We start from the raw sequence: 27,175 nt of genomic DNA, 5'->3' as shown, positions 1-27,175 counted from the left end.
CATGAAGATCCATTTCCAGGAATTTGCATAATCCTCGAAGATCTTCATCCCAACTTCTTTGGCATTCAGCAGACTGGCAATACTTCTGTGATGGATTAACATGGCGAGACATAAAGGTCGGAGGGAGATAATGCAGCAAAGAGCGACATAATAACACAGAGAGGAACAGTGCGAGTTTGTGTTAGCGGTTTATGAGGACTTCTCAAAAACATTTTGATACTTGATTTATCTTTGATGCTCCTCTTTTGAAACAAAGATTCATACAATTTCAAAATGCTTTGATAATCTCAGCTCTAGAAGCGGCTCATCAGTGAGTGGAAGAGTCTGGAAAGCAAATATGAAAAAAAGCCAGAAAACAGTGAACTCACCGAAGCACTGCGGAGCAGTAGGTCAAACAGTTGGGCAATAAATGGTATAGCCGTTTGGTGCTTTTGCACACTGTGATGAATATGATACATCAAGAACCCATCTATGTCTGTCTGGAATATTAAATGACTACTGTATATCACAGACAATCAGACCATAAACTTGTGAGGGTTAAACTGAATGTTGATGCCAATTTTGTAACACAGAATAGCTCAGCTTGAGTTTTGCAAATAGCTTCACTTGCCTTCATACTAAAGTAATTATTTATCTTCAAATAAACAGCACAAGTCAGAATTGAAGAGCTGCAACGTTGAAACTATCTTTAGAAGCACTAATATGTGACTCTAAGGAGGATTTACAACAAAAGAAAGAATTTCTCTATTCACAAGTGTATGGATCATATCCAGCGTCTGCGGTAAAGCAAAGGAGGAAACCTCATGACCACCAGGGGGCACCACATTACTCTCTATTTTTAGAAGATTAAGCCACAAAAGCTTGAATTTTTCTGTCCTAACTCCTGTCCATTGATGCAGGCAACAGAACATAGATATGGATTCTTCCAGGGTTAGTCTTCATAAGGATACTTTCCTTAGTTAAAAAGCTGAAAAAAAAATCTATTGAGACCTCTCCCCTCATGGCAATTAAATTGCATTGTATTTCCAGGCAGTTTATTGAGAATAAATTTGACTGCAGCAAACACAGAATCATGTATATTCATAACGTCAACAAGTGACTGGTTTAAATACATGATTTCTCCGCTTGTCTGAGGTTTGCCTGTTTCAAAGCTCAACATGCAGACATACAAAGCAGCTGTCAGAAACTTGTAGGTACTCCTAAAGTTCATACGGTGCAGATTAATGCAGTAAACATGCACATTACTTTGAATGTGAGTGAACACATTCTTGGGCATCACCAACATACCCCATATTATCTGTCCAGAGCTCTGTGGGTGCAGAGCTGGCATCCCTATTGACAATGTGATAGTTTTAAAGCACCTTTCTCCCACAAGGAGATTATAAATCACTGAGCATAGAAACATGGCAGCGTATCTCAATCTAAAGGTATAACCTGCTGGACAACTAAGGCAAAGATTCATGCGGCTGGGAAGCAGGTCTTACTTGGCAGCCTCTTTGAGGTCGTTGACACTTCTTTCCTTATTGTCACCGTCTTTGAAGACGGTCTGATTGCCTATAGTTAAAACTCCATCTCTACTACCGAAATCCGGGAAGCACCGCTGGAGGACTGAAACATATGTGAGAAAAAAAATGTTTTGCTAGTGGCATGGCAAACAAATAACAACTTATTGTGTGTCGGCATGTTTCCGGGCTCTCAAGTACACGTACAAGGTCTGCTCGGCACAATCATAGATGGGCAGTCCTCATCACGTAAGACCTCTATGTCTGTCTGAGGAGGAAACAGAGGAAACAATGATTCAAACATCTGAAAACAGGCGATTTAACGGTGCAAAACAAAAGGTTTTTAAAATTTTTTTTTATTCAGTTAATTTAATTGCGTTTAGTTTGAATCTGTCATTAATATTCATATTCAGCTTATTTGGATATCATATACAAATGTACCATAACTTAAACTGTACATTTGACAGGAACTTATTGTTTTTTTTTCTCCAAAAATAACTGCATTAATGGTTAATAATTACATCATGCATCCAAAATCAAAATGACAAATCATGAGTAAGGCCAAAAAAAAGTCAGATTTGACATTTTGGCTGAATCCTCTCTGATGTAACGTTGTCGTACTTGAGGTGATGTGGGAAGTGAAATTTATGATTCGGTTTAAACAGTATGACTGAGCTGTAAGGTGTTCCCACACAACACAACGCAGCATCGTGATAGCGTCATTAGCACTGATCTGCTGCCAGTTCACAGAAAAGGGCTGCGGTGTGCATGAGTGGCTGCTAGCTCACCTCCGTCTGTCTTCTAAAGCGTGTTCGAATGAGCTCTTTTTTAGTATTAGCAAAATACTTGACACAGATGAAAAATCCATCCAACTTTCAGCTAGCTTGTTGAGAAAAAAAAAAAAAGAAAAGAAAAATTGAGTATCAACCACTTTCTCTCACCTTGCTGCCAAGTACAAAGCCTTGTTTGCAGAATTGCTTGTAATATTCCCAGGTGGGGGTATTCCTCGCATCCAGGAAAGTGGCGAATCTGTCAGGGCACTTGGAGACACAGAGCTGAAGAAGGCAAAACATCCTCTTAATGCGAATGCCTATCAATCTTGCATAATCGAGCATAGAGCATCGAACAACTGCAAAGGAACATAAAGGATTTAAAGGGTTTCATTTAGTCTCTTACCTGGGTCGTAGGGCACTGGAGGTTAATTAAAACTGCAGGATTGGCACATTTCAGCATGTTGAAGTATAACAATATGGCTTTGTTTCTGAAATGAAGAAGATGAAGACAAAGAGGCAATTAAAACTGGCCAGATCTAAAAGTCCATTACGGGCAATGTTTTATTAGCGAGTCTTTAGACGAGCACATAAAAACACACATTCACACACACTGTGCTGTGCAGTAACACTTGCCAGGATTAATCACAAATCCTCTTTGTTTACAGTGCTGGAGTCAAAACCAATGGGAAGATAACAATGGAAAGCTGACAGACTAATTGGACGATATGATTTTTCACACTGTACAGTGGTTTAAGATGCACATCGTTTTCTACTCACGCATTGGAGGTGTTTTGCTGGCCACAGAACTGACCCTGACTGTCGGTCGGATAGACAATCTTTCTGGGGTCACCGTGGATCCAGGCTGAAAACACACAACAATAGCTTTTCATCAGAACTGTGCGAATTCTAAAACTGAGAGTCTCAGCAGTCACAGACCCGTGTACGGTCCTGTCTCGTCACGTCTCACCCTTGTTCTATCGAATGATGCACGTTGAGGTCAAGTCATTACCCTCCTTCAGAGTCTCTATGATTCTAAATGCCCAATTCTGCTGGTTCCTTAAGTTAAGTCCTTAAGTCTTAGGGAAATCAGACATCTACAGATACATATCATATCAATATTATTCAACTAGAACTTGATTAAAGAGAGTCCTGTACATACAAACTATACAAATCCATGTCTGTAAGTTCCTAACGAGGAGTAAAAAAATAAATAAATAAGCGCAAGAGAGTAATGTAAATTCATTTGGAGATTTGCATGAACGCACATTAATTGAGAAGAAACACTGACACCCAAAAAGATAATAACTTAAAACAAGCAAGTTGAATTTGCCCCGTAATGTTACTGTAGATAGGGGTAGCATTAACCCTAATGAATGTTAATAGCTTTCACATTTCCACGCAGTTAGCATGGTTCCGTGTGCATTTTAGATGAGCTACGGCTGCAGCTTTAATGAGGCAACAGTCCTACGGTTCACATGCACAGGAGCAGAACTGAGCTACGGACTCAAACGTAAAAATATGTGAATTAGGGTAGCTTTCTTGGGAATTCTGCTGCTCATATATACAGTTACGCTTGACTGCTTTTACAAAGAGATAAAAAAAAAAAGATGGAATGCTGGAGCAATAACATGTTTACATGCATTTTAAAAGGTGCAGTCTTTACTGGACTAACACAATTTTTTCACATGTAAATGCGCTTAATTACAGACTGTCTTGAACATGTCGTAACACAATAAAGACAATAAACCAGCTACAACCAGTCAAAAAAGAAAACCATGGAGACAGACCACTGTGTTTTCTTTTTTTAGCTGACTGGAGATATGTCAGTTTCTATTTAAAGGCAGATCCATAGATCCTCATGGGCCCTGCTTTTTTCATTTATTGGGAAACAGTGAGTTGTTCCCATGCCCAGGTTGAGGCTTGCTGAAAGTAAGTTTTGCAGAAGACAGTAGTTGAATGACAACACATATAGTTCATCCGCTCCTTCTTTGAGATATACTTAGTCGTACGTGTGAGTGCAAAGAAAAGATCAATTAAATGCGTCATCAGAAATGGTGGACATAAAAAGTTTGCTATCTGAGAACGGGCTAGAAAAAAAAACAGAGTAAATAGTGTGAAAAAGAACAAACTAAAGAACAAGTGCTGTTATATCATGTGGACAGGAGAAGCCTGTCGTGTGTGTGTGTGTATGTGGTGAATTCAAATTTTTCATTAGGAAACTTTGTGTGATGTAATCACCAGCAATGAGGCAAACTCACCCACGGTACCCAGAGCGATGTAGCCAAGGATGACGATGACAAAGATAACACAGCAAACCACATCAGTGCAGCTCCTGTAAATCAAAACACATGTGATGATAAAGAACACTGAGTGGCATGGAAATCCAAGATAACAAGATCATTAACAAACCCCCCAGAGGAAAAACAACAAAAAAAAAAACAATATGTAATTATTACATGATTAAACTGGTAATTATGAGAGAGTTGATTTATGAAACGTGAATTACAGTCCTACGTTTAGATGCTGCACTTGCTTGACAACAAAATGTAGTCTGAATACTGTGTTTTCAGAGAAACTGCAGTGAATCCCCTCGCCAGGGTTAACTGTCCCACAGGCACAGAGACAGCTATTTGAAGATTTTCACTTTCTCTCCTCTGTAGCCTGCTAGTCTAAAACAACATCTCAGAGTGTGTCTCTCAGTCTTTATTCACTGTTTAAGTGTATCCTGCATAACAAGCTGACTCACCCCCCCCCCCCTTTCCAGCCTGAGAAAAGCGGTCTGTCAAGTGCTTTTCAAAACCATTCAGACTTGAAGTACTACACCCAACCACCACCGAGAACATGTTGAGACCACTATGCCCAGTTGGAAAATACAAGGGATGGACAATGTGCAGCCTTCCCCTGCTGCCATATGCTTGTGAGACTGACTTGAGACTCATCTCCCCCAGCTTTCAAAGCCAAGGTCAATGGGAGGCCCGAGCTCAGAGATGCGACAGTCTTTCCTCTGTGTAGTTCTTTGAACAGTGAATTGTGCTTGTTTGGTATGCGGCATGGCTTCATGGCTGTACAGACACTGCTGCTCTTCAGTCTCCAAATACCAATTCACAATTAACTAGCAGACCGTAGAGTCGAGAGCAGGGATCTACACAGTAATCTGAGAGAAGAAGCCATGCAAAGTGGGATAATAGCTGAAATAGACACAGAGGCATTTGTTTCCTTCGGGATCAATAACGTATCTATCTATCTATATTACGATTATGTAAACAAATCAATTTCATGCATTATTATTCTAAAACAACTTTTTCAAATTTATGCTCAGTTTAGCCTCTTGGATAAGGGGTTAATCGTGTAACTTAAGCTTGCGTGCAAATCATCTTGAGCTGTTGAGCTGCACATGTGGCTGCGGTTAATGGAAAATCTTTATGGTCCTTCATTAGAACTGTAGTACTGCTTACAATCTAAAGCATATTAACTAGCTGCTGTGGTAGACTGGTCCACTGAATCTGTCAATATTGAAGATTGGGAAGCTTTTCTCCCAGCTGGGGCGCTAATTTTCCAATTTCAGAATAAAATGACTCTCTTATCATCCCATTATCGGAATTTTGCTAAGACAGCAGAAACTTGCAAATTGAAAACACAGTTTTGCCTCACATAACCTAGGCAGCACATCTAGAGCTTACAATAACTGACCCAGGGACGATCCGTCTTCTTATGGAAACATCTCAACATCAGACCTAAATTACTGACACTTGGTGACAAAAGACTGAATGTAGTGGCGCAATAATTAGCTAATAAATGGATTCATCAATCAGCTGGAAAGATCGCTGTCCTTCTTCCACATAGTCTTGGATGCTAGTGTGTTAGTCAAATAAAACTAGCTGGTTATAAGTTTAATAAACTTCAAAGAATAGATTATTAATATTTTCTTATATTACTGATCCTAAGATGAAGAGGTATTTTAAATAATCATTAGTCTCACTTAAAGAGCAGCTTTGCTGCCATAAAAAATAATAATAATAAGGTTTTCAAACTTGTGACACATATCAATGAACACATAATTTTCCTGGAAGTACAGCTATTATATTTTGGACAAAAGTGAGAAACAAGTCTGCTACGCTGTCAGCAAAGCTGTTGCTGAGATTGTGGATATTATTAACAAAAGGTAGACAAGAGAGTATTGTTCCATTTCTTTTAAAACAAAGACCCATCCGGGTTGCTATGGTGATTTTCGCTTTTCTGGTCTTAAAATCCCTCGCCAACCTTCAGTTCGTAAATAAGTTGGCAATCTCTCAGCCATATCCTAGGTGATTAGAGGCAAAGATATGAGGGCTGGGCATCTCAAGCTGAGATTGCCTATCTTGCACTTTAATGTGATTGTTACCGTGGATCTCTTGCACTTTCCATCTCCTCACACAGACACTTCTGCATTTTTTTTAAGACAAAGTGCAAGCACAGCACAAGAGAGTTAAAACAAAGTCACCCCTGAAGCTGGCAAAGGTCAGTGTTGAAGGGATGCTGACATAGAAAGGAGAAGAGAACACTTTGGCTTTGCTCAGGACAGCATAGACAAACAACATTTATTTGGATTCCAACCTAGCCTCACTCCCAAACATCTGATCTCCTCTGATGTCACTTGCACACATTTAGAAAAGGGACAAATACATTGTCCTTATTCACTGTGTTGGCAAGCATACCGCTTTGAAAGAGAGAGATAGGAAAAGTTGGAGTAAGGAAAAAGTTGAAGCTTTGTCAGTGCAACGGGAGACTTTTGCATCAGTATTATATTTGCAGGGCTGATATTCGGTGGGAGCCAAGGTGTCACAGATGGCAGAAATGCCACACAATAGTGTGCATGCCATTGTGGTGTGAATATGCCAGACTGTCCCTGCTTTGTAATAAACATTTGAAGAAAAAGGGTCCAGATTTGCACACAAAAGGGTCCCGTGCCAAAAACTACTCGAGAGAGAACTAGATTTATAGTTAATTTGCACGTTTAGATTAAACCACCTTCTGAATGAATACTGAAAGAAGGAATTGCATTAGTGTAGCTCAGTTGTGTATATTTGAACTGATTGTCTCTGTTTACAGCTATAGCGAAGCAGGTACAACACCATGTCCACTTCTGTTCGGCCCGTAGATGACTTACTCAATAAATAGATAAGGTTACTTGATTTAGCCTTTTAGCTCGTAAGAAAAAAACAAGACAACCACAGAGTCGGTCCTCTCCAAGTTCTCATTAAGAGAAGCCTGTGGGCCAGAGAAACATCAAAGTATCCTCAATGCGGTCATTCAGCTGCATCAGTGAAACAGACTGCAGAGGGTGGGTTTCAGAGACACCAGAAGACTGTAAGATGCTTTCACAGCAGCCTGCCAAACTGCCGTCGAACATGAAAGAGATAAAAGCGTACACAACCTCAGATAACGACCAAATCATTCAGAAAAGCCTATGATGACAACCTTGAGGTTTATTGCAAAAATTTACTTTATTGTGAAATTAGAATGTCCACTCTAGTCGATAGTCTACACTCCTCAGAGCGGAGGATCGTATGTTTTTCCGAAGGGTTTTTCAATCTATGTTCACACCACTTTGATGGTTTTTTTTAAAGCAACTGTGCTTCATTAAAAAAAAAAAAAAAAAAAAAGTGATTAATTAGCATCATGTGTACATTTCCAATCAATGCAATACCAATCTAAGTTTAGCACCATAGAAATAGTATGCCAGCTCTTTTTCAGAACTTGGTAGATCAGATATCACACATCCCTGATGAAAACGAGAACTGTTTTCTACTAATGTCTGTCATTGGGTCAACTCCAGCCACCAGTTTGACTTATAAACATTGATTTGTGTGATGGAGTGGAGAAAGCTGCCAGCACTCAAGCCTCGATCTTTATTAACGCAGCGTGACAAATAATCAATCTCTCTGCAGTAGGACAGGGGTGTGTGCCAAAATGATAACACAATGAGCAAAAAATCAATTCTCATATAAGAGTCAGATGTTGGAGGGTCAGATCCTCTAAATTACAAAACAGCACTAACTCGTGAAAACATTGGTTTCTGGGATTTCTGCTGGCACCCTAATAAAATGTAAGTGAATTCAAATCAAATCAATTTCTTGTTTTAAAAGGTTTTTAGTGGCTGATAAAATGCATTTGCATGCATCAAACGTGTGATGTGGTGACGTTGAGTACCTCTTCTGAACGGGCCCTCTGAAGTTTGGGTCAAACTTGCGTGGTTCACCTGTAAGATAAGCAGAGTTTGGATGGACTCAAGCACAAAACAGTTTTAAACGGTCAAAATTCAACGGAACATGGAACATAAACATGTAGCAGCTGGAAATTGATGAGATGAGAAAATCCTTCTTCTTTCACCAAGACTATAACCAGAGAAAATTAATCCTGAACACCTGCCACCCCCCATATAAGAAGCCAATCATCTGCCAAACTGGCAGACATGTCGGACATGTGACCTTGCATTGACACAAGCATACAGTTAAGTTTTGAGACGGTTTAAAAAAATGCAGTGGCAGGGTGGAGGCAGGCTTGAAGCACATAAGTTGCTCTAAATAAGCCTTAAAGAGGAAGATATGATGGCATAAATTAGGTTATTTTCACCAAAACTGGTCAAAAAGTACAAGAGCCGCGAGGATAATCTTTGGCAACGCTCTGACACTCAGAAATTGCAGTCACAGCTCTTCCTCCATTTCTTTAGGGAGTGATGTGATCTTTTTAACCCAAAGAAACTGCCCAGAGGTCTTGTCAAGATGACAAGAAAAAAAATCTTTTAGTATGAGACAAATTTCATTAGACCATTTACAGCACAAATGCCACATATTTACTTTGGGCTCCATTCAGCTGGAGAAATAAAACTCGGCTAAAAGGTTACTCTGCTCAGGGAGAAAGAGGGAGCCACAGACTAATGCAGGGCAGAAAAACGCCAAGACAATTCCTAACATGAAAATATAATGAATCATTTAGCAACTCGTAATCCAAACAGCTTATCTGGTTCCCAGAGAGGACCCAGCACAGTAGTACTTTAAATACTGAACAACATTTGGAAGTCCAACCAGTCTCCCAAAGGGATAAAATCCCAACTGTATGCACTTTCAGACATTACAGAGTAAATGCACTTGCATTTATCACTGGCTGCTTTTTTTTTCAGTCCTCAAATAGTCTCTACCCCAGCTAAAAGTACAAATGACGTGTTGTTAAGAACCCATTAATCATCACACATGGAGCGTAATATCTCCAAGCAACTGAGGCAGACTTAGGGGCAGCATGAATGGGTCTGTCCCATCTGTCCAGTCCCCAAACCGATCCTGTTAAGAGACGCACAAACCAGGCTTTCTAACACTGAGGCCTCATTCTGTGTAAATGATACAAGAAAATTGACACAATTTCTTGCAGTGTACAAGGAATTAACAACACTGATTGTCTTTGACTTTCTGTGACCTTCCTCAACTACAGCAGAGCGCTACTCTGAAAGATAAACATCAACGTAAGAGGTGCCCTTAAGATGTGATGTCAAAGAAAAGACCAGAAATGTACTTAAGTATGCACTGCCATTGTATATTGAGAGCAGCAAAGAGTCAAAAGTTAAGTTAAGTTAGTGGATTGTGTCTATGAAACTCCTGAGACAGTGTGAGTGATCGGACTCTTTCAAGCTTCTTTGTGGCAGGAGCAGTCAGAGCTGCTAACATTTAGGTAAGTTGTTTAACTTAAGAGGGTAAATGTATCATTTTTGAATGTCGCAGCTATTGAAAATCTTATTTTACAGCTACCTCATTTTAATCACTAGTTTTAGTTGTGTTTTGAGGTTAGGATGTTTCGCATTACCTGTGTAAATTGCTCCCTCAAGGACACTTGTCACAGGACCAGGTGTCCACTGCAGCATTTGCACAGCAGTGACATTGAAAATGAGATGATGCTACTTTTTTTTTTTTTTTTAAATGAAACCCGTCTACAGAGTTGACAACAAAACTGAAACAGAATTACACAGATTATGCATCAAATGCACATCAGTGTTAAAGCTTAAAGCAACGTCAAGCGTCTGTAGTTTAACATAGAAAACTAAGGATCTGGCCTTGTAAATTCAGCAATCGTCCATGATGTACTGACCGAGCTAAAATGGTCTGTGTTGTACCTAAAATCATATCTAATATTTTCTAATTCCCAGTGGTTGTTGCTATCGCTTCATGTCCAGCAGGCTGTATCGCATTAACAGACATCAGAGCTAATTAGAGGCAGAACTGCTCGGGTGATCAAGATCCGTAGTTTGCTACTAGTCTGGGCCTAAGATGCAAACTGTGTTTACAGACTCTTAAAAACTCATTTCAATGATGTTCTTTCTCTGTGCGACAATCTATGTCTTTCTCCACAGTGTAGGAAATACTGTGGTAAAAAGAAACATGTCCATATGGTGAGTAGAAGCTGAATCATACTGAGATCCATGGGAGCCAGTGGTGAGTGGACAGACTGTGGTAAATGTCAGGGGACACAGTCACGTCAGCGGTGTCTTGAATCCCCAACTGTTATGCATTGTATAGCCTTCCAATACTGTGTGTCCAAGCAAAAGGACCAGCAAGCAGTCTGCTGACTGAAAATGGCAATCAGTGAACTGGTCAGAAAACAGAATTTAAAATTCTCTCTCCCGCCTCCCCAGGAAAAAAATGCCAAAGAGGACTTGACACTAGTTTTACTTGGTAGAAATTGGTCTGGCAATACAGGAACTGTGATGGTGTCCATGTATGGATAATTGTGATATTTTCTTTAGCTTTGTAGTTCCTGATGTTTGAGTGAAGAGATATCAGAGTCCTTCAAACATATGCCTTAGCGAGGATTCACCATTCATCATACAACTTTGTTCAATGGACTGAGAAAGACAAGCTTCTGTCGTGTTCCGTAATACATATTTGCATATCAGCTGTCACTGGGGGAGAGGAAGGGCACACTCTGGACAGGTCCATAACACAGACAAACGACCACGCATGCTCAAACGCACTCTGACAGTCAACCGTTCCAGTTTGCATTCCAGCTCCATCCTATTTAGGGTCGCTGAAGCCACCACTGGGCAAGAGCATGACAGCATCTTGCATGGATAAGTTTTTACACATGACAGTCCGACAAAACTTACTTAATTCAAATCTTAAACTCACTCCCTCTTTTCACAGAGGAGAGTGTGCGAGTTGTCTGTGAAGAAGAGCAGAAACTCTCCCACTGAGCGCCTCAGCTTTCAACTAGATAAAAACAGTTGGAGTTTTCCTTCGTCCTGACCCTTGTACCATCTGTCGCCTTGTTCACTCATCTTAGTTTCTGTCTTTTCTGTTCTTCTTGACCGTGTTAACCGTTTGTCACCCCTGTCATCACAGAGTCTCCCGAATTAGCAACCATTTCTTGCTTTCCTTCAATACGCCTTTCGAGTGTGACCTCATTCAGTTTTTCTGGATTTGATATCCAGCCACTTCCTCAAAAGAGTTTCATTCATTTATTAGGTCCTACTGGACCTATTCGTTTGGTCTACATCCATGATTATAGAAACCCTCTCGTAAGGAGCCAGCTTGTTGGATTCATTAGCAACTGAGAGCTGAGAGAAGGAGTGGAGACTCCCATCTCATCCTGTAAGAGGGTGGTGTGGTCCGAAAGTTCTGCTGTAGACTTGGAACCAGCAGAATAAAGGAAAAACCAGTAGGAGACATGCCAGTTTCATGGAAAAACCACCTCAACCCAGCATGTATTTGCCTCAAAATAACCCAGGAGTAGGATTCACATGGCCCCTTGGAAAAAATGCCCCCTTTAGGCAATATCACCTCCTTAGTACTTTTTATGACTGAGGTCGATGGAAGAATTTGAAAAGTTGAATTTGATCTTTTATTCCTAAAGTTAAATGTGCTACAACTTATTCTTTAGTTGGGCTGAAAAACCTTTGACTTCCTCAGTGATATCATCCACCCTTCTCCATCTGAACGCTTTCAATATTCACAACACACTACACCTCTGAAACAGCTGATCTTTACAAACACAGTGATGCTTTGCTGCGAATTTGTGTTTCATGTCTGTTTTTAGTACTTAATTGATAAATGTTTGTGTCTAAATTTTTTTCTCACGTTGAGTGTTTTTCTCAGTGCAGTAATTCAAACTCCCTGAGACTTGATCGATCCAAAATACTTAATTCCCACTTTTTTTTAACTTAATACATAAATGAACCTGTCATTAATACTGGAGTGTAGAGATCAAAACAAAACATGCAACTGTGTGGAAATAACCAAACTGTAGAAAGTTTTCAAATTCAACCTAAGATGAGCTAAAAAAAAAAACCATTCTGTGGTTCTTCATAACTCTTCGTTCTAATGCTGTAACAACCAGGTGACAGAGCATGTGCTTATTCACCTAAAAGCTAAATATAGCTTTAGCTGCTGTTCTCACTCATCACACGAGCCTGACTACTTGCACCAGGCTGTCGTACCTTCCTTTGACCTACAAAACAGATTTCAGTGTTGGGATGAGAGAGTGGTGGAATCATCAGTGATGCTGAACCACCAGCAGAAGCTGCATTAAATGACTGCTGTTTACACTGCACTGCAGTCAGCCAGTGCAGGAGATGAGGCTGGTGGACTGGATGCGTGTTGCCGGCTAAAGTCACAACGAATAAGAGTCTACGGTCAAGATCATTCGGAAAAAGCCTGGCAGGCATTCATCACAGGGACAGCAAGTCGCTTTTAGCTCCACTAACTGCTAATCTCCTTTATTGACATTGTGTTGGATAGTTGGACCACTGTGTCCCGCTCTGACTGACAGATTTATTCATATAACACAAAATTCATGGTGGGAATCAAAAGGTCTGATGCATTAAGGTTTTATAGGGTGGATAGATTACGCCTCAGTATTGGACAAATACTAAATCTCATTTGTATTTGCATATAGCCTGGAAAATAAATTACTACAAAGGCTCCCATTTAATAAAAAAACCTAAAGAAGACTGAGTGACACAGCTTGCTACAACTTGTAACAATACCTACATTCAATTCATATTTCTGACAGACAGATGAAAGTGTTTTTTACCCTCCCGATTACAACTATTTCATTTTCTTTATCCCTTTTTCAGAGTCCCACTTCCCAGAGTTTCTTAGCTCCTTTCCATGTACACACATCAAGTACATATATACACAAAAACACAGGCAGACACAGGCTCCAGTGTCCCCTGGCTCCACTGTCCAACACAGGACTCTTTCATACTGTGGTCAGGCAAACAGCTCGAACACTGCAGGTGCTCTACATGGGCTGGGTCAAAGGGGCCATTTTTTTTTTTTAAATTTAACTCTATTTTTATACATTTCCAAGACTCGGGGGACATTGAAGTGTACCGAGGCTGCACTAATGCCAAAGCTGCAGACCAAAAGTTTTCACTTGTCCACTTTTCCCCCCAATCTTCACTAGTCTTCTCATCCCTTATTGCAGGACGACATCCCAACATATTGATGCTGTAATCACCAAGTTTGGCTGTATGAATGTTAATAACTCAGCACTATTTGGCAAACTTCTAACAAACTGTCGTATGACTTTTTGTGAGAAAAGGCTTCTGTATGACCACTGTTTGAGTGAGCAATAATTGTCCTTCTCTAATGTTTTCTCATGTCCATAGAGGAACTTTGGAGATCATAAACTCATACATATACACACACATATATATTTATACAGTATTTTCTACAAACATATAATATTAGGGTACCTTTTATACTGACTCTGTAGCGACAAAAAAGTAATTGCAGGTGTAATAAGCAGTGTTTTTTCCTCTTTTACATTGTTTCAAACATCAATGGACGCACCGAAGGCAACATGGGGTTCAGTTTCTCACCCAAGGACACTTTGACGGTGGTCCAGGTAAACTGGGAATTGAACCACTGAGCTTCCAATTGGCAAACGACCGCTCTTTCTCCTGAGCTCCAGCCGCCCCGATAGCTTTAAATCAGTTCAAACTCACAAATACTATAAAAGAAAAAATCAATGTTACTTTTGGGACATGAAGCTAAATGTTATGAACGAATTATTTTTTGCATTATGGCTGAGTGGTGCATACGTTGGTGTTTTTGATGTCTTGACGCATGTCCAGAGAATTCAGCTGGACGGTGAAAATCAGATAAACCTAAGAGTTAAAACATAGAAACTTTTATTTTCTAAAGAATAATCATTGTAGGGTTCTGAAAATCCTCTGTGACTGAGTCTTAGAATGTCAAACCAAATCCCAAATGAACGCCAAAAAAGGGAAAGCTTAAGTTTAAATATTCAGAATAATGATGTTGCTCAGCAGTGTAGGCACAGTCTGTATGTCTGAATGCTGAGTACAGTATATTCATTCATATTTGATTAAAGCACTGCCTTCTGCCGATCCATGGAGGAATGCTACATCAGTAATATGGCTGTGGGGCTTTGCGTTTTCCTCTAAAATGTACTTCAAAAATATAAGTAACACTTTCCTGCTGTACAGGGGTCAGATGTTTTCGGGCTAGGCTTATACTGTACACATATCCATATCTATTCATACATGTATAATTGCAATGCACTTCTCACACAAATAGTCTCTGAAAGAATCAAAGCAATTAATCCTCCAGATGGCTGACTTTTTTCACAATACCAACAAATAAGGAGAGAAAATAAACCCGGACGTTCTCCATATAACAGCTCAAGCCTCTTTTCTCTGCCTTTCCTCCATCATCCAGAAGCAGCTTTCTTGCCTTGCGTGTGTGCTTCCCTCTCTGGAGAACAGCACAACCTTTACAGTGCTCGACAATAACACCTCGATCTGTGGTTTAGGTTTACTTTGGAAGGGTCCTTGTGGATCATCTCAACTATCAGCCAATGATGGATGACTATATAATTCGTACATCTGACTTAATAGCCAACCAAGTTACCTCCTATTGATGTATGAATAGTATTTACAGTGATAACTGACAACCCCCCCAAGAGGGAAGTTAGTGGTTTATCACATCTCCAGTAAGAATGTGGAACATTTGCTGGTCTCAACTCCTACAACATGAAATTTCTGCTTTTCTTTCGCATATATAATTGTTCCTCTACCAAGAGTTTTAGAATAATGATCAAATAAAAATAAATTAAAAAAAACAACTGATCAGCCACACTTAGCTACAGGACATCTAAGTGTGTTTTTCAGAAATTTTGACCCTTCGTAGGCTAAAAAAAAACATTTGTAGATTGATCATTTAGGAAAATAATAACTAATTACAACTTTGACAACTTGCACCTATGTAACACAGCATTCCGATTTCGATTCTATGGTTAAAAGTTGAAAAGAACATACCTAATGACTGTCATGCTAGCTAAATGCATCTAATTAGTGAAATAAAGTGATACTCTATGGGTGAGAGTAGGTTGTGGTTTCTACACCCTGAAGGAAGGCCACTGTCTGATTTGGTAAACATGATCACCGCTGCATGTCCTCATGAACATGGGAGAGTGTGTTGAGCAGTGCAGGATCACAGACAAAGCCACCAAAAAAAGCTTGAAAGGTGCAATGCTCAGCCCTTGCCTGTGCGACAAAGCATGTTTACCACATCAGAACACCATGCGTCTTGTTTCTGGGGTAAGGACAGATCTCTTTAAAAAAAAAATGCTGGCTGCATTATTTGTTTTTTTTTGCTTACAGTAGAACCTATCAAAAGTCACCTCAAGTCTCAATGTACACCAGAGACAGTCAAAACCTACGTGCCTTGCATTAATGTAGCAGCCTCCCCCTCTACCTTATTTCCCAGAGCCTCCTTGGGTTGTGTTTTGGTCAATCACTGTCAGAGTCTCCTAGCTTTAATAAACAGAGATCATATTTGTACTCCAAATTCTGAAACAGCTTTTCCACAGCTCAGTGGCACATTTCCACAAACTCAGACAAATCCCGTGCTGCGACTCTCTGTAATGATTTACTAACTCATCCAGATAATTTGTGTAAATAATATACATAAAAATTCCATCCAGGCTTTAACGTGGTTATCTCATGAGGAGAGAGACACATGAATTTAGTTGTAATTAAAAAAAAACAACAACGAATAACTGTGCAAGTGGACTGCAGAGTGTGTGCCAGTCTTTATTTGACATGGGTAGTTGCTGAGGACAGTGCCACTTAAAGAGCCTATGATGGTACTTAGTCTTGGCTACAAAACAGGCCATTCAGCCACATCCGTCTCTAACTGCAACTCACAGAAAGAGGATGTGAATTTTTTGGAGTCTGAACCAATGCTCTCAGCTTTCTGTTAAGACTCTGCACCGACTCGGTGTAAAATGCAGGATTTAGGGAAGCTGCCCATGCGAGAAATTTGGTAATTAACGTCGTGCCCGACTCAACAATTCTGTTGTGAATGGAACTCATATCGACATTGTTACTTACAAACACGGTCACAGAATGATAATGAGCTACTTTCCTGACTGACTGAACATTATAGCAGCAGTATACCCTGAGCTCTCAGAGCATTTGCTACGTAGTTAGAGATGTTATATAATATACGAGCCTCCCGGGTACGCTTGAATCTGGATGTCGAGTGGAGGGTGCCATGTGAATGGCAAAATGGCAGGTAGCTTGACTAGTTGCTCACACATTATTTGCTCATGTATGTTCACATTTTTGCTTCTTTTATTGAATAAAACGTTTGTTGTACTGTCTCTCTGTCACATTTTGATCGAAGCATGTCACAGATATTCAATTAAAACCTTTAAAGAGCAAGTCAAGTTGCTTAACAAGCGCACAATATGCCTGGCATCTATGTAACGTGCCTTTATGGTTGAAAGTTAACAAGCAGAGGCGCTCATAAAGGACATAATTAATTATCTGTGTTACTAGCTATGCGAAGGTATTATCTTTTATCCGACTATATTCTCATGCTCATTATAATTCGATGGTTTTCCGCATTCAACAGAAATATAATGACAACTTTGAATAAGAAGTGGGAGCACAAGTCGTTTCTTCAACAAAATATCAAAAACGTTCCCGATCTGAAAAAACAAAGAGTGCGCTGTTCTGTTGAGCAGAAAGAAAAGAAATCCACCACACGTGGCTAAAAAGCAAGAACTCTGGGTTCAATATCATGCATGCCATTGGGCAATCCACATTTAAAGAAATGCAGTGTGAAACATCGGTCATGTTTCTCTAACATGTTTGGGCACAGCTCTTTTTTTTCAGGCTAGCTGATTGAAGAAAACCACCAGGGAGTGCCAACAGCAACATAAAGCAGTTCACCTAAGCACTGAAAGGCACCTTAACTCCATCCCGTGCTCCACAACCAGAGCTGCAGGATGCTGTTGGGGCAAAAACCCTGTTTCTAAAATAAACTGCCTCCCAAAATTCTCTCCACATTTCCAAAGAGAAGAAACTGGGCTACTGCACCAGAAGATAATGTATCAGCCGAAGCATTCATACTGTAAATAAATGCTAAAATCAAAAACTTCAGTAAGCTTTTCACTCCCAAGATTTTACACAGTCTCTACTGTCAAGTCCTATGGTGGATTGTAAAGTACCGGCCTGAATGTGTGAACAGGGAGAGATAGAGTTTGACATTCCCTATGGTGAGCTGCGTGTCTGCAGAGAGCGGGGAAGATCAACTACAGCTGACAAGCTGCGGTCTTGACTGGCAGATTGCTGGAGTCATGAGGTCTGAGGGATACACCGTGTCAGAATGTGGGGGGAAAACAAGAAGACACAGTAGCTCTCCTCATTGGGAGTCTGTCAGGAGCAGACTCCACAATGCTTCTGTTAAATGAGCTGTTTTTGTGCTCGACCCCTCAAACTTTTTTAAGCCTTATTCTGTGGAGCTCTGTGTGGGGACAAAAGTTTTCGGATTCAGTCAGATCAGACATTGTGCAGGTCTGAGCCTTCGAGCTCCCGAGCACAACATATGGGTAATGCCTAATTGAGCCTATGCGTGAATGGAGCAGGCGAGCAGAGAACTCACAACATCCGAATGTGTTAGTCTGTGACCTTTGGAGCTTTCTTTTCTTTTCTGTTTGCCTGGATGTTGCTTTCAGCTCCCTTTTCAATTCTGTGGGTATGTCAAATCCTTCTCACATTGCCAACACAAAAAAAATGGTGATTCCTAATAAAGGTGTAGCGTTGCACACCATTCTTTGATATGAACGTAACTGTTCAATATCCCCAGCATATTTTCTGCATCACATCCTGCCTCCTGTGGGCTTCATCATGGCCCAGACTTGGACTACTTCCAACCAAGAGAGCATATCTGACATGGAAAATTGCTGTCCAGTGCTTGTGCAAAAGGACAACTTATTGAAGTTCATGACACAATATGGCTGCTACTGTATCGTGGATTCAACCGATCATTGCAGTTGAAGCTATTACTACATATCATTCGATTGGAGACATATGGCATGATACATTTGTACCAAATTGAGATGCAGAAGACTGCCAATAGGTTTCAATGTCATGCTTATCACTATTAGAAAAATGCTCTCCTGTATCACTAGGTTTGGACTGATGAACTAATACATATTTCTGCTTTGCCTAATCAGATATTACATCAGTGTACAGCACAAACTGTATGGCTGAAGACACTCATAACAGCATCAACATAAAAACAACTTGTAAAACAAGCTTAAGCTTCAAATATGTCTATTTGAATAACAAAACAGGACATAGAACAAAAGCTAAAGACTATTGGCTGTAGAAGGAGTAAAAACCCAACAGTCTGGTAGAGTCACCGGTGTAAGCTGGGCTTTGTTTCAGAAGAAAGCCGCCGCCATCTGTGTAGCATCTGGTATTGAGAAATAATTATACTGCTTTGATTTAAAAAAAAACAAAAACAAAGCATGATTACAAAGGCAGGTTATTGGACAGAAACTCTGCACGTGGTCTAAAACATATCCATTATATGCCTGGAGTGGAAAAAAACAAAAGAAAATTTTCTGTTTGGAGAAATATGCACGCATGGGTGAAATATTCAGTCAGAAATGGCGGGCGAGGGTAGGAAAGTGGGTAAATTCCTTGCACAATAGAGTGCGTCAGTATAAGTGGCGCAAGCTTACCTATTTATAGAGTTGAATGATCTGATGTGGAAGGGTTGGATTAATAGAGTTTATTATTTTTTATTTTACTCTGAGAAGAGTATTGTATTAACCCTTGTATGGTATTCGAGTCAAATTGACCCGTTTCAAATTTTTAAAAGAAGAAAAATGGGAGAAGTATACATTTTTCCTACCTGAAACTCAATGGCCTTAGCTTATTTTCTGGGATAAACATGTACAAACAAATAAAAAAAAAAACGTTTTGAGCACACACGTTACTATACCCCACACATTTACATCCTTCACATGGTCATTTTGACCCGCACACACAGACACACACAATGTTGCATTATTATCATCAAAGCACAGTGAAGATGTTTGTTCTCATTTTCTTTTTTTAGATTTTATTCCATAACAGTCTTCCACCATCAGTATGACCAAAAGATTTAGCTGCCAGAGGGCTTTGGAACTCTTATTTCAAGAGTCAGGCAAATAGCGATGTGGAAGAGGAAGAAGTCTCCGAATATGAGGATAATTTAGATGTCAATTCAGACTGTTCCGATTCTGAAAGTGAATTTGAAGATGGCCTTCACTCGGAATATGCACCACAAGTAGCACCGCAAGTGGCCGCTGGAGCAGCCCAAGAGCCAGCAACTTAAGCAGCAAAAGAGCCAGTCACAGACATATCTATCTAAGAATATAGCGTGATTTATGACACCCAAGTCTTGAGTATAATGGATTTTTAACATCGATTATAACCTTGTGACAAAAAGAGTAGTCACGCTTCCATTGTTAATTGTGTTCTAATAGAGACTGATTGATTTCATTAAACATAAATGTTATCTCAGTTGTTTGAAATTGAGATAAAGACAATATATTTTAATGGTTTATGAAGTAAAAATTTGATGTAAGAATTGTTTTTAAAGCCCCAAATATGTCCCGGGTCCCAAAAGTGAAGACCATACAAAGGTTAATGAGAACTCCTTTCTGTGACATTTTGAGTGATTGGGACAATGCTTTAAAAACTGCAAACTGTTCCCAAACCGTTACGGAGCCTTTAGCATAGTTTGATGCTGGAGAAGTTTGAAACCCTAAATGGTATGAATCCGTTTTAAAGCAATCTAGGAGTCTGTCACCATTTTCACTAACGACGTACAAGAGATGCAGCAAGAGGAAGTCCAGGGGCTTCTAGTAATGAAGTGTGTGGATGTTAGCCAGGTTTTGTTGTACTGAGCTGTTCAGTACAGACCAAATATGTCTATGAGCTGCGGGGAAAAAAAAATCAAAGCCAGAAAACCCACAACGGGTGACTCTATGGTCTGGGAGATGTGGTTCATATTAGAGAAGGTTGAATGCAACACTTATAGTAAGCTGGTTGAGAAGCTTAAATCATAAAAAGCAAAGAAAAGTACAAGCAAAGTCCATTATTGAGGCTAAACAACTAGCGAGTTAAATGTCAGACAAATTTACGGGAGCCAATTAGCGTCGTTTTTGGTGAGATTACCTCTATTTTAGATGAGAAGTAACTACATTAGCCGGCTGCTTATGATGGCAACAAACTGAATAATTTGATTCGGTTTGCTGTCGGTGCAAAACAGAGCAGTGTGACAGCAGATTTAAGAGCGTGTAAAAAACAAAACAAAGAAAACAATGGCAACCTTTCCTCGTTTTCGGTCGTGCTTTAAGCTTGACAAATAGATTAATCGATCACCATTCGTCCAATGAATAATGTTCAGTCGATCGCAGAGCTCTGACGAGAAGCGGCTTTAGAGCTAAACGAATCGGCGTAAGACTAAATGACGAAGGAGTGAAGTGGAGATGCAACATACTGACACACTCCTATTGTGAGCACTTTACACCTTAACAATAGGCAAAAATGTTACATAACTGGAGTTAACAACAAATAACGCGTTTTCTTGTGGGGAAGGGGTTGCATTTTTGAATGAAATTCTACTAAAACGTGCCTCTACTTGTTCATAAAAAGCTACGCGTTTTAAACGTTATTCTACCGTTGGGCTGCCGTTATTTGATGTCAACGGTTAAATAGCCCCCCCAAAAAAGAGTTAGCACATGACCAGTCAAGACACAAGTCACAGCAAGGGCTCAAACATCATGCAGGCTGAAGAAGGCAAACCTTACGTCTTGTTGTCACTGCGTTAGACTGTACAAATATTCTGCGTTTACAACAAAGGCGAACAGACTCACCATAGTAAAGGAAGGGGGTGTCCGTTTTTCTAGCCATGGCACTTAGTAGAACAAATGCACCACCGCCGTCTTGGTTTTGGAGACCGCATATGAGTGTTGAGGTGAACCTCTATTATTTTTAAAGCCTCGCAGCAGTCCCGTCGTGAAATAAACACACCAGCCTAGAGAGGTCTTTGGCTCTTGGTCTGAGGATGCTTCGGCCACGCAGGTTAGCGTCAGTCGTGTTTACAGCGCGACGTCATTAATTATTCCAAAACGGTTCTTAAAGGGGCCGCTCCTGCCTCCGCCGCTGACAGTCCCGTTTCCCTTTGTTTTGGAGGAGACTTGCACTGTTTACACACGTCCCGATGTCAGCGAGATTGAGACGAAATCGCTGATAAATGAGAGCAAGAGACGTTACAATGGGTATTTGTTGGCGAGAAGAGTGGCGATTCCCAGTGTGGTCATTTCGGGCTGATTGATGAGGCCAGTATTTAATCGGAATTTACAAGCACTAACAACTTTGACCAATTTGTTGCATCCAACGGAGAAACACTGACCTCAGCTGGAATCACCATGACATTGCGGGTCTTTCTGCCTCTTTGTCATTGCTACCGTCACAAATTCCAACAGATCTTTGATTCTATCAAAGCCATACAGTCGTGTTTCACTTCATGAGAGTGTGTAGTCTTTCCTCTAACAAAAAGTGTTAATTGAGGGTAGGACTGATGTAAAACCAAACGCCTGTATTAAAAGTATTTGTGACATTTGTGACTCATATCTGGCAGACTTTTTACACGGGCTGCCTGGTGCCTCGAGTTAAATTTGTGACTTGTGTCTGCACATTTGGACAACAAATATATGTATTACATGTTGATGTAAATGGTCTGTACCACCACATTGATGTTTCTTTTCCCAGTTAGAACCTTTACTATTGAATTTAGTGGCAGTCAAGCACAGTCTTCATATCTCCTGGTCTTAAGGAGGCTATTTTCATAGAACAGCTCACAATCCTGGTCTGAGTGTGCATAGATGAGTAGGAAGAAAAGAGATCTTTAAATGTACACTGAGGAATGAAAAAAGCTACAGCTTGATATACTTTTCTCCGTTTCCACTAAAAATGTGTGTTGAATGTTCAATAGATATTGAAGCTGGCCAATGAGACTTCCCTGGGATGGATCCCAAGTTGGTGTTTCAGGATCACATCAGCAGCACACAGAGAGAATCAGAATCACATCATGCAATACGGTGAATGTAGGACAATCCGTCTTGTCAGCCTTTTGTGGATTATAACCACTTTAAAGTAAGAACGCTGTGATCCTACTGAGACCCACTGGAGTGTCTACTACAAAAGGCAATGACATAACAGCAATATGAAAAGAAAAAGGCGCTGTCAAAAAACACAGCATGGTGGACGCAAGCAGAATTTTAATTGATGGTATTTCGGTCCTATCCTTTTGCAGGGAATTCTTACTACCTTTGAAATGTTGTTGATGCTTTTGGGTTTTCAGGCTGTAAATAAGAAGATATCAATGCCAGATGGACCCTGGATTTTTATAGCTCTATTGAAAAAAATGCTGCTTCCTGTTGTTTATTTTTCTGCCTTGTCATAGTCAAGTGATTTAGGGATATGTTGTGTTCTGATGTTCTTTCCATTTTTAATAAACAGGGATGAACTATTTAAAGTTATGATGTCAAGTCAAGCGAAGCCAGTTGCAGTAAGCGGTTCACAAGTTGCGCAAAGATGGAACCAGAGTGATGGCGCATTTCAGACAATAGTTTAACTGTGCTCTGTATTTGCCAAAGTTGCCATTTGTCTCAATCTTTTTTTTCTTACAGTATTTCAGCAACTAAGATGGCTGCCAAGAACTTATTACATAATCACAAGAGTGCACTGTCCCTATATCAGTTTTCAGTTAATGTTCAGATGTGTGTTTGAGTTGTTGTTTTTTTGATGGAGGGAGAAAGGCAAACTCAAAAGAATCCCTCTTTTTCTTTCATAATTCAGTGCTTACAATTGCCACAGTTGAAGTGAGCACTGAGGCACCAAGAAAATAAGCTGTCTCATGCTCCATAAGATTTGCATCAGTAATGCTATAGGATAGTGCGTGGTTGTTTGTCTCGTTTGTCTCAGCATTGGCCCTTTGTTGAACTGGCAACCTGTCCAGGGTTACACCAACTCTCAGCCAGTGGCAGCTGGGATAGGCTCCAATATAGGCAAGAGAGTATAGGCAGTGAATAGATGGATGGATGTTGTAGGATGAATGAGCAGCAGAGAAATTGAGTGTAGCTGGTGATTAGAAACCCTTTCTTTCAACCAACTGGATAAACACAGCAAATCTCATCACATTCAGTGACAGGAAATTGGATCTGTGACAGGTGAGAATGCCAGCCAAGGAACCAAGCATTTGTCAGTAAGAGGAGACAATTTGCAGAGAGAATGAAGACATTTTATCTCTTTGGACTCAGAATACAGGAGCTGTTAATGCATTCTGTTTAAACTTTATATAGCAGTGCACATTGTTTGTGAGGACTGTGGATGTCGTACATTTCCACTGCAACAGCAACGCCTGCTCATTTATTTTCTGAAGGTGGACTGAAGTTAAATTTTCATATTGTTTATCAGGCTTTTATTGCTGTTTCCAACAGAAGCGAGTGCACTCAGGGCTGTCTCTTCTTCCAATTCTCATCACTCTCCCATAAAAAATGTACAAGCTACCTTAAAAATTTACGGTATGAGAGGCAGATAGAATTCTTATTCCTGTTTAAGATACATTTAACTCCTCCCAACAATGCAGATTTGGTTGAAAGTGAATATAAAATTTAAATTTTCTTAAAATGAACCCATTCAGTTTCATATAAACATGCTTAGACTGCTTCTGATATGTCTTTATCCAATTTTATGAGCCTAGAGAATAGGAATCAAATTGTGTTTTGTGTGCCTAAACAAAATGCTCAAGACTTCCAATGTGTCTTCCTTCTGTGCTGTTAAACATATTGTACATGTGTAATAATCTTTAGACACATCAGGTTTGATAGATGGGAAGGTACTTTCAGTTCCTTGACTTCTAGTTGTAGTTAATTTTCTTGAATGGCACTCTTTCACAGGTACATTTTGGAGTGGGGATAACATTAGTGGTAAAAACGCGCTGCATTTGGTACAGAAAACAAGTGCAAAACAGACTATTTCATACTCAGCTCAGACAGACCATCATCAGATGCTACGCTGGATAAGAAGTTGGGAGTTAATTAAAAAAAGGGTTTTTGTTTGCCTTAGATATTTGCCTGTCGCTTCTCGGTGTGCACTCCCCTGGAGCTGTGTTTTGAGATGCTTTTTAGACATCAGGGACAACTCTAATCACCACACAACAGACTGCAAACCACCTAATCCTCAGAATTCATAATGACATGGGGGGTTTTATGAGGCTCTGTTCCTTCCTGATGCAGATAACACGATGATTACAATTACTCTCCCAATGGAATGTCCATACGGTGAGGCAGAAAATAGTCCTTCACATAACAAAAGTGAAGGGAAGGATATATATATATATATATATATTTATATATTCTCATGCAAAGTTATAGCAATATAGAAGAAGTGCGATGACTCAAGGTATTTTTATCTCTTTCTCTATAGTAACTTCAGCATATCTGTAGTCTTATTGATTTTTTTCTGCAATGTGTTCAGAAGTGGAATTAAAGCTGAAGCCAGCAAATGACCAAACACTACATATGTTCTGTTCCAGAACTTTTGTCCTCTATCATCAAAGAACCGATTTCACAGCTAAAACCAGGACCAAGAGTAAACTATATGCTAAGGTTTATGTTGGGATTTTATTGCTCTATTATTCTACAGTTCACCTGTTAAATCTCAGTGCCAGTTTGATACAATTGATCTCAACATTCTATCACAGAGGCTTGACCGTGTTATTAGATTAAAGGAACATAGAGATTCCAGTATGTTCCTGTAAAAGATGAGTCTTCCTCACACAGTGAGTCATGGAGTTGTTGTCTTTGGATCTGAAGTGTATGTGGCGCACGTGAATGATACAAATGAAATATTCATCAGGTCTGTTCAAATAACACTCTCTTATGTTGATATTGGATGTTTTATGTGTGTGCACTGGCACTGGTTTTCAGAAGTTAAAAAAAAACAAAAAATATTTTGAAGGAAAGTCGAGAAAAATATCAGTTTTTCAGGTTAACCATTGTCTCTTGTACATCTTCTTGGGAACTTCAAATTCATCTTTCTTGAAGGACCAAGCTCTGAATACATTGTGGGGATTAATGTGACATTGCTTGTTAACACATCATTCAAAATCCTGAAAGGTTTTGTTTTCAGGGTATTTGTTATCACTGCATCAACATATTCATCATTACTTTGCATTATTTCATATGAAATCACAGTTTATGGTATCATACTGTTCTGTAACATATTGTGCTCCTCTTAACCTGGCGATTCAATATGTTGCTTTATCTTGTGTCATCTAGTGTCTCGTCATATTCTCCATGAATTACTATATCTGGCTGTCATAAAAACAAATAGACTAATTTGCATAATGATGAGTAAATCTGGGCCAAAAACATAAAAAAGAAGAGGATCAGACATGCCATTCCCACTGTACCTTTTGAATAGGCTGGCCTTATTTTCCTTCTTCTTTTTTTTAACACTGTCCACTCTGATCTGGCTATATTCTGTATAATTTTTCAGATACAAGACATCACAAGTCCCACAAAAAACACTGGTCCATTGCAGTTTGTCAAATTGCAGAGGCAGACTACACTGGAAAGGAACACAATGATGCCATTTCAGAGAGCATCTGTAGAGACTCCACGGGATGAGCACACAACCTAAGTGTGGAGTTCTAACAGCTCAGGTTGGTGTGATTAATGAGGAAATGAGTTTCCTGACCTGAAAAGGGATCTCATCCCACAATTTGCTAGGGAATGTGATAAAAATACCAAACAAAGATATAAATGAACAACAATAAAGTTTTTCCGAACAAAACAAAACTCCCATTTTGGGAGAGGATTATGTGCTATTGTTCCACTTGTTTATACTGTGCAGCACAAGATTCATTTCACCCACAAACGCTTGGCATTCCCTAAAATATATTTAATTCATGACAGCATTAAAAATACAAGCAAAGTACATCGCTGCTTCCAAAATAAGACGTCCTTTTATCATTATGTAGTACATGAAACCTAAGGACCTGTATCTGTTCCTTAGTGGCATCACATATTCTTCATCAGAATTTGTGCCACACAAAGACACATTCTTATTCACACATAACACAAGTTTCCTTTTTGTACTCAAATAATGATACATGTTCTGTGAGTGTCAAACTTAGAAATGGCTCAATAACAGTGATGCGTGCGATTAAGGAGAAATGTAAATCTGGCAGCTCTGCAGCAACCTCACATCTGAGAGCTGTGGTGAAGCATGCATTGCAGTCATTGCTCCCAGCAGATGTATAATCACGAGGACAATTGTTATGCACCTGCCTACCATGAAGAGCAGACACACTCAACTGAACGGAAAAATTGCAAGTGGAGTGGGAGACTCTTTCTCGTGCAATAACTCAGAGCGGCTAAATCTGAGGATTGCCTTTTCAAAATGGACTTTGCATTCAGACATCACAGTATTTTCTGAGACTGAAGAGGCACAAATGTTATTACATTTAGGGTTTTTTTTTTTACTTGAAG

General features: G+C 39.8%; 1 protein-coding gene across 4 annotated transcripts in view; it reads right to left on the bottom strand.

Annotated features, from left to right (window-relative positions):
- slc44a5b (solute carrier family 44 member 5b) overlaps nt 1–21,693 on the bottom strand; it is a 28,583-nt gene extending 6,890 nt beyond the window's left edge. For 2 of the 4 annotated variants that reach the window (XM_072389664.1, XM_072389663.1), the window contains exons 1-10: nt 21,491–21,693; nt 8,465–8,513; nt 4,534–4,607; nt 3,053–3,137; nt 2,679–2,763; nt 2,444–2,557; nt 1,710–1,770; nt 1,485–1,608; nt 1,288–1,332; nt 2–85 (exon numbers count right to left, since the gene is read on the bottom strand). In XM_072389664.1, coding sequence (XP_072245765.1) covers nt 2–85; nt 1,288–1,332; nt 1,485–1,608; nt 1,710–1,770; nt 2,444–2,557; nt 2,679–2,763; nt 3,053–3,137; nt 4,534–4,607; nt 8,465–8,513; nt 21,491–21,527 — 758 coding nt within the window. In that variant the 5' untranslated portion in view covers nt 21,528–21,693. The remainder of the gene's footprint in view (nt 1; nt 86–1,287; nt 1,333–1,484; nt 1,609–1,709; nt 1,771–2,443; nt 2,558–2,678; nt 2,764–3,052; nt 3,138–4,533; nt 4,608–8,464; nt 8,514–21,490) is intronic. The other 2 variants (XM_072389666.1, XM_072389665.1) reach the window with 1 other exon arrangement.
- Nucleotides 21,694–27,175: the final 5,482 nt, after the last annotated feature.

The sequence above is a fragment of the Leuresthes tenuis genome, unplaced genomic scaffold (genome assembly GCF_036924035.1).
Source record: "Leuresthes tenuis unplaced genomic scaffold, fLeuTen1.0.hap1 SCAF_7, whole genome shotgun sequence".
Classification (NCBI taxonomy): Eukaryota; Metazoa; Chordata; class Actinopteri; order Atheriniformes; family Atherinopsidae; genus Leuresthes; species Leuresthes tenuis.
This window is presented reverse-complemented; position numbering and strand designations above follow the sequence as displayed.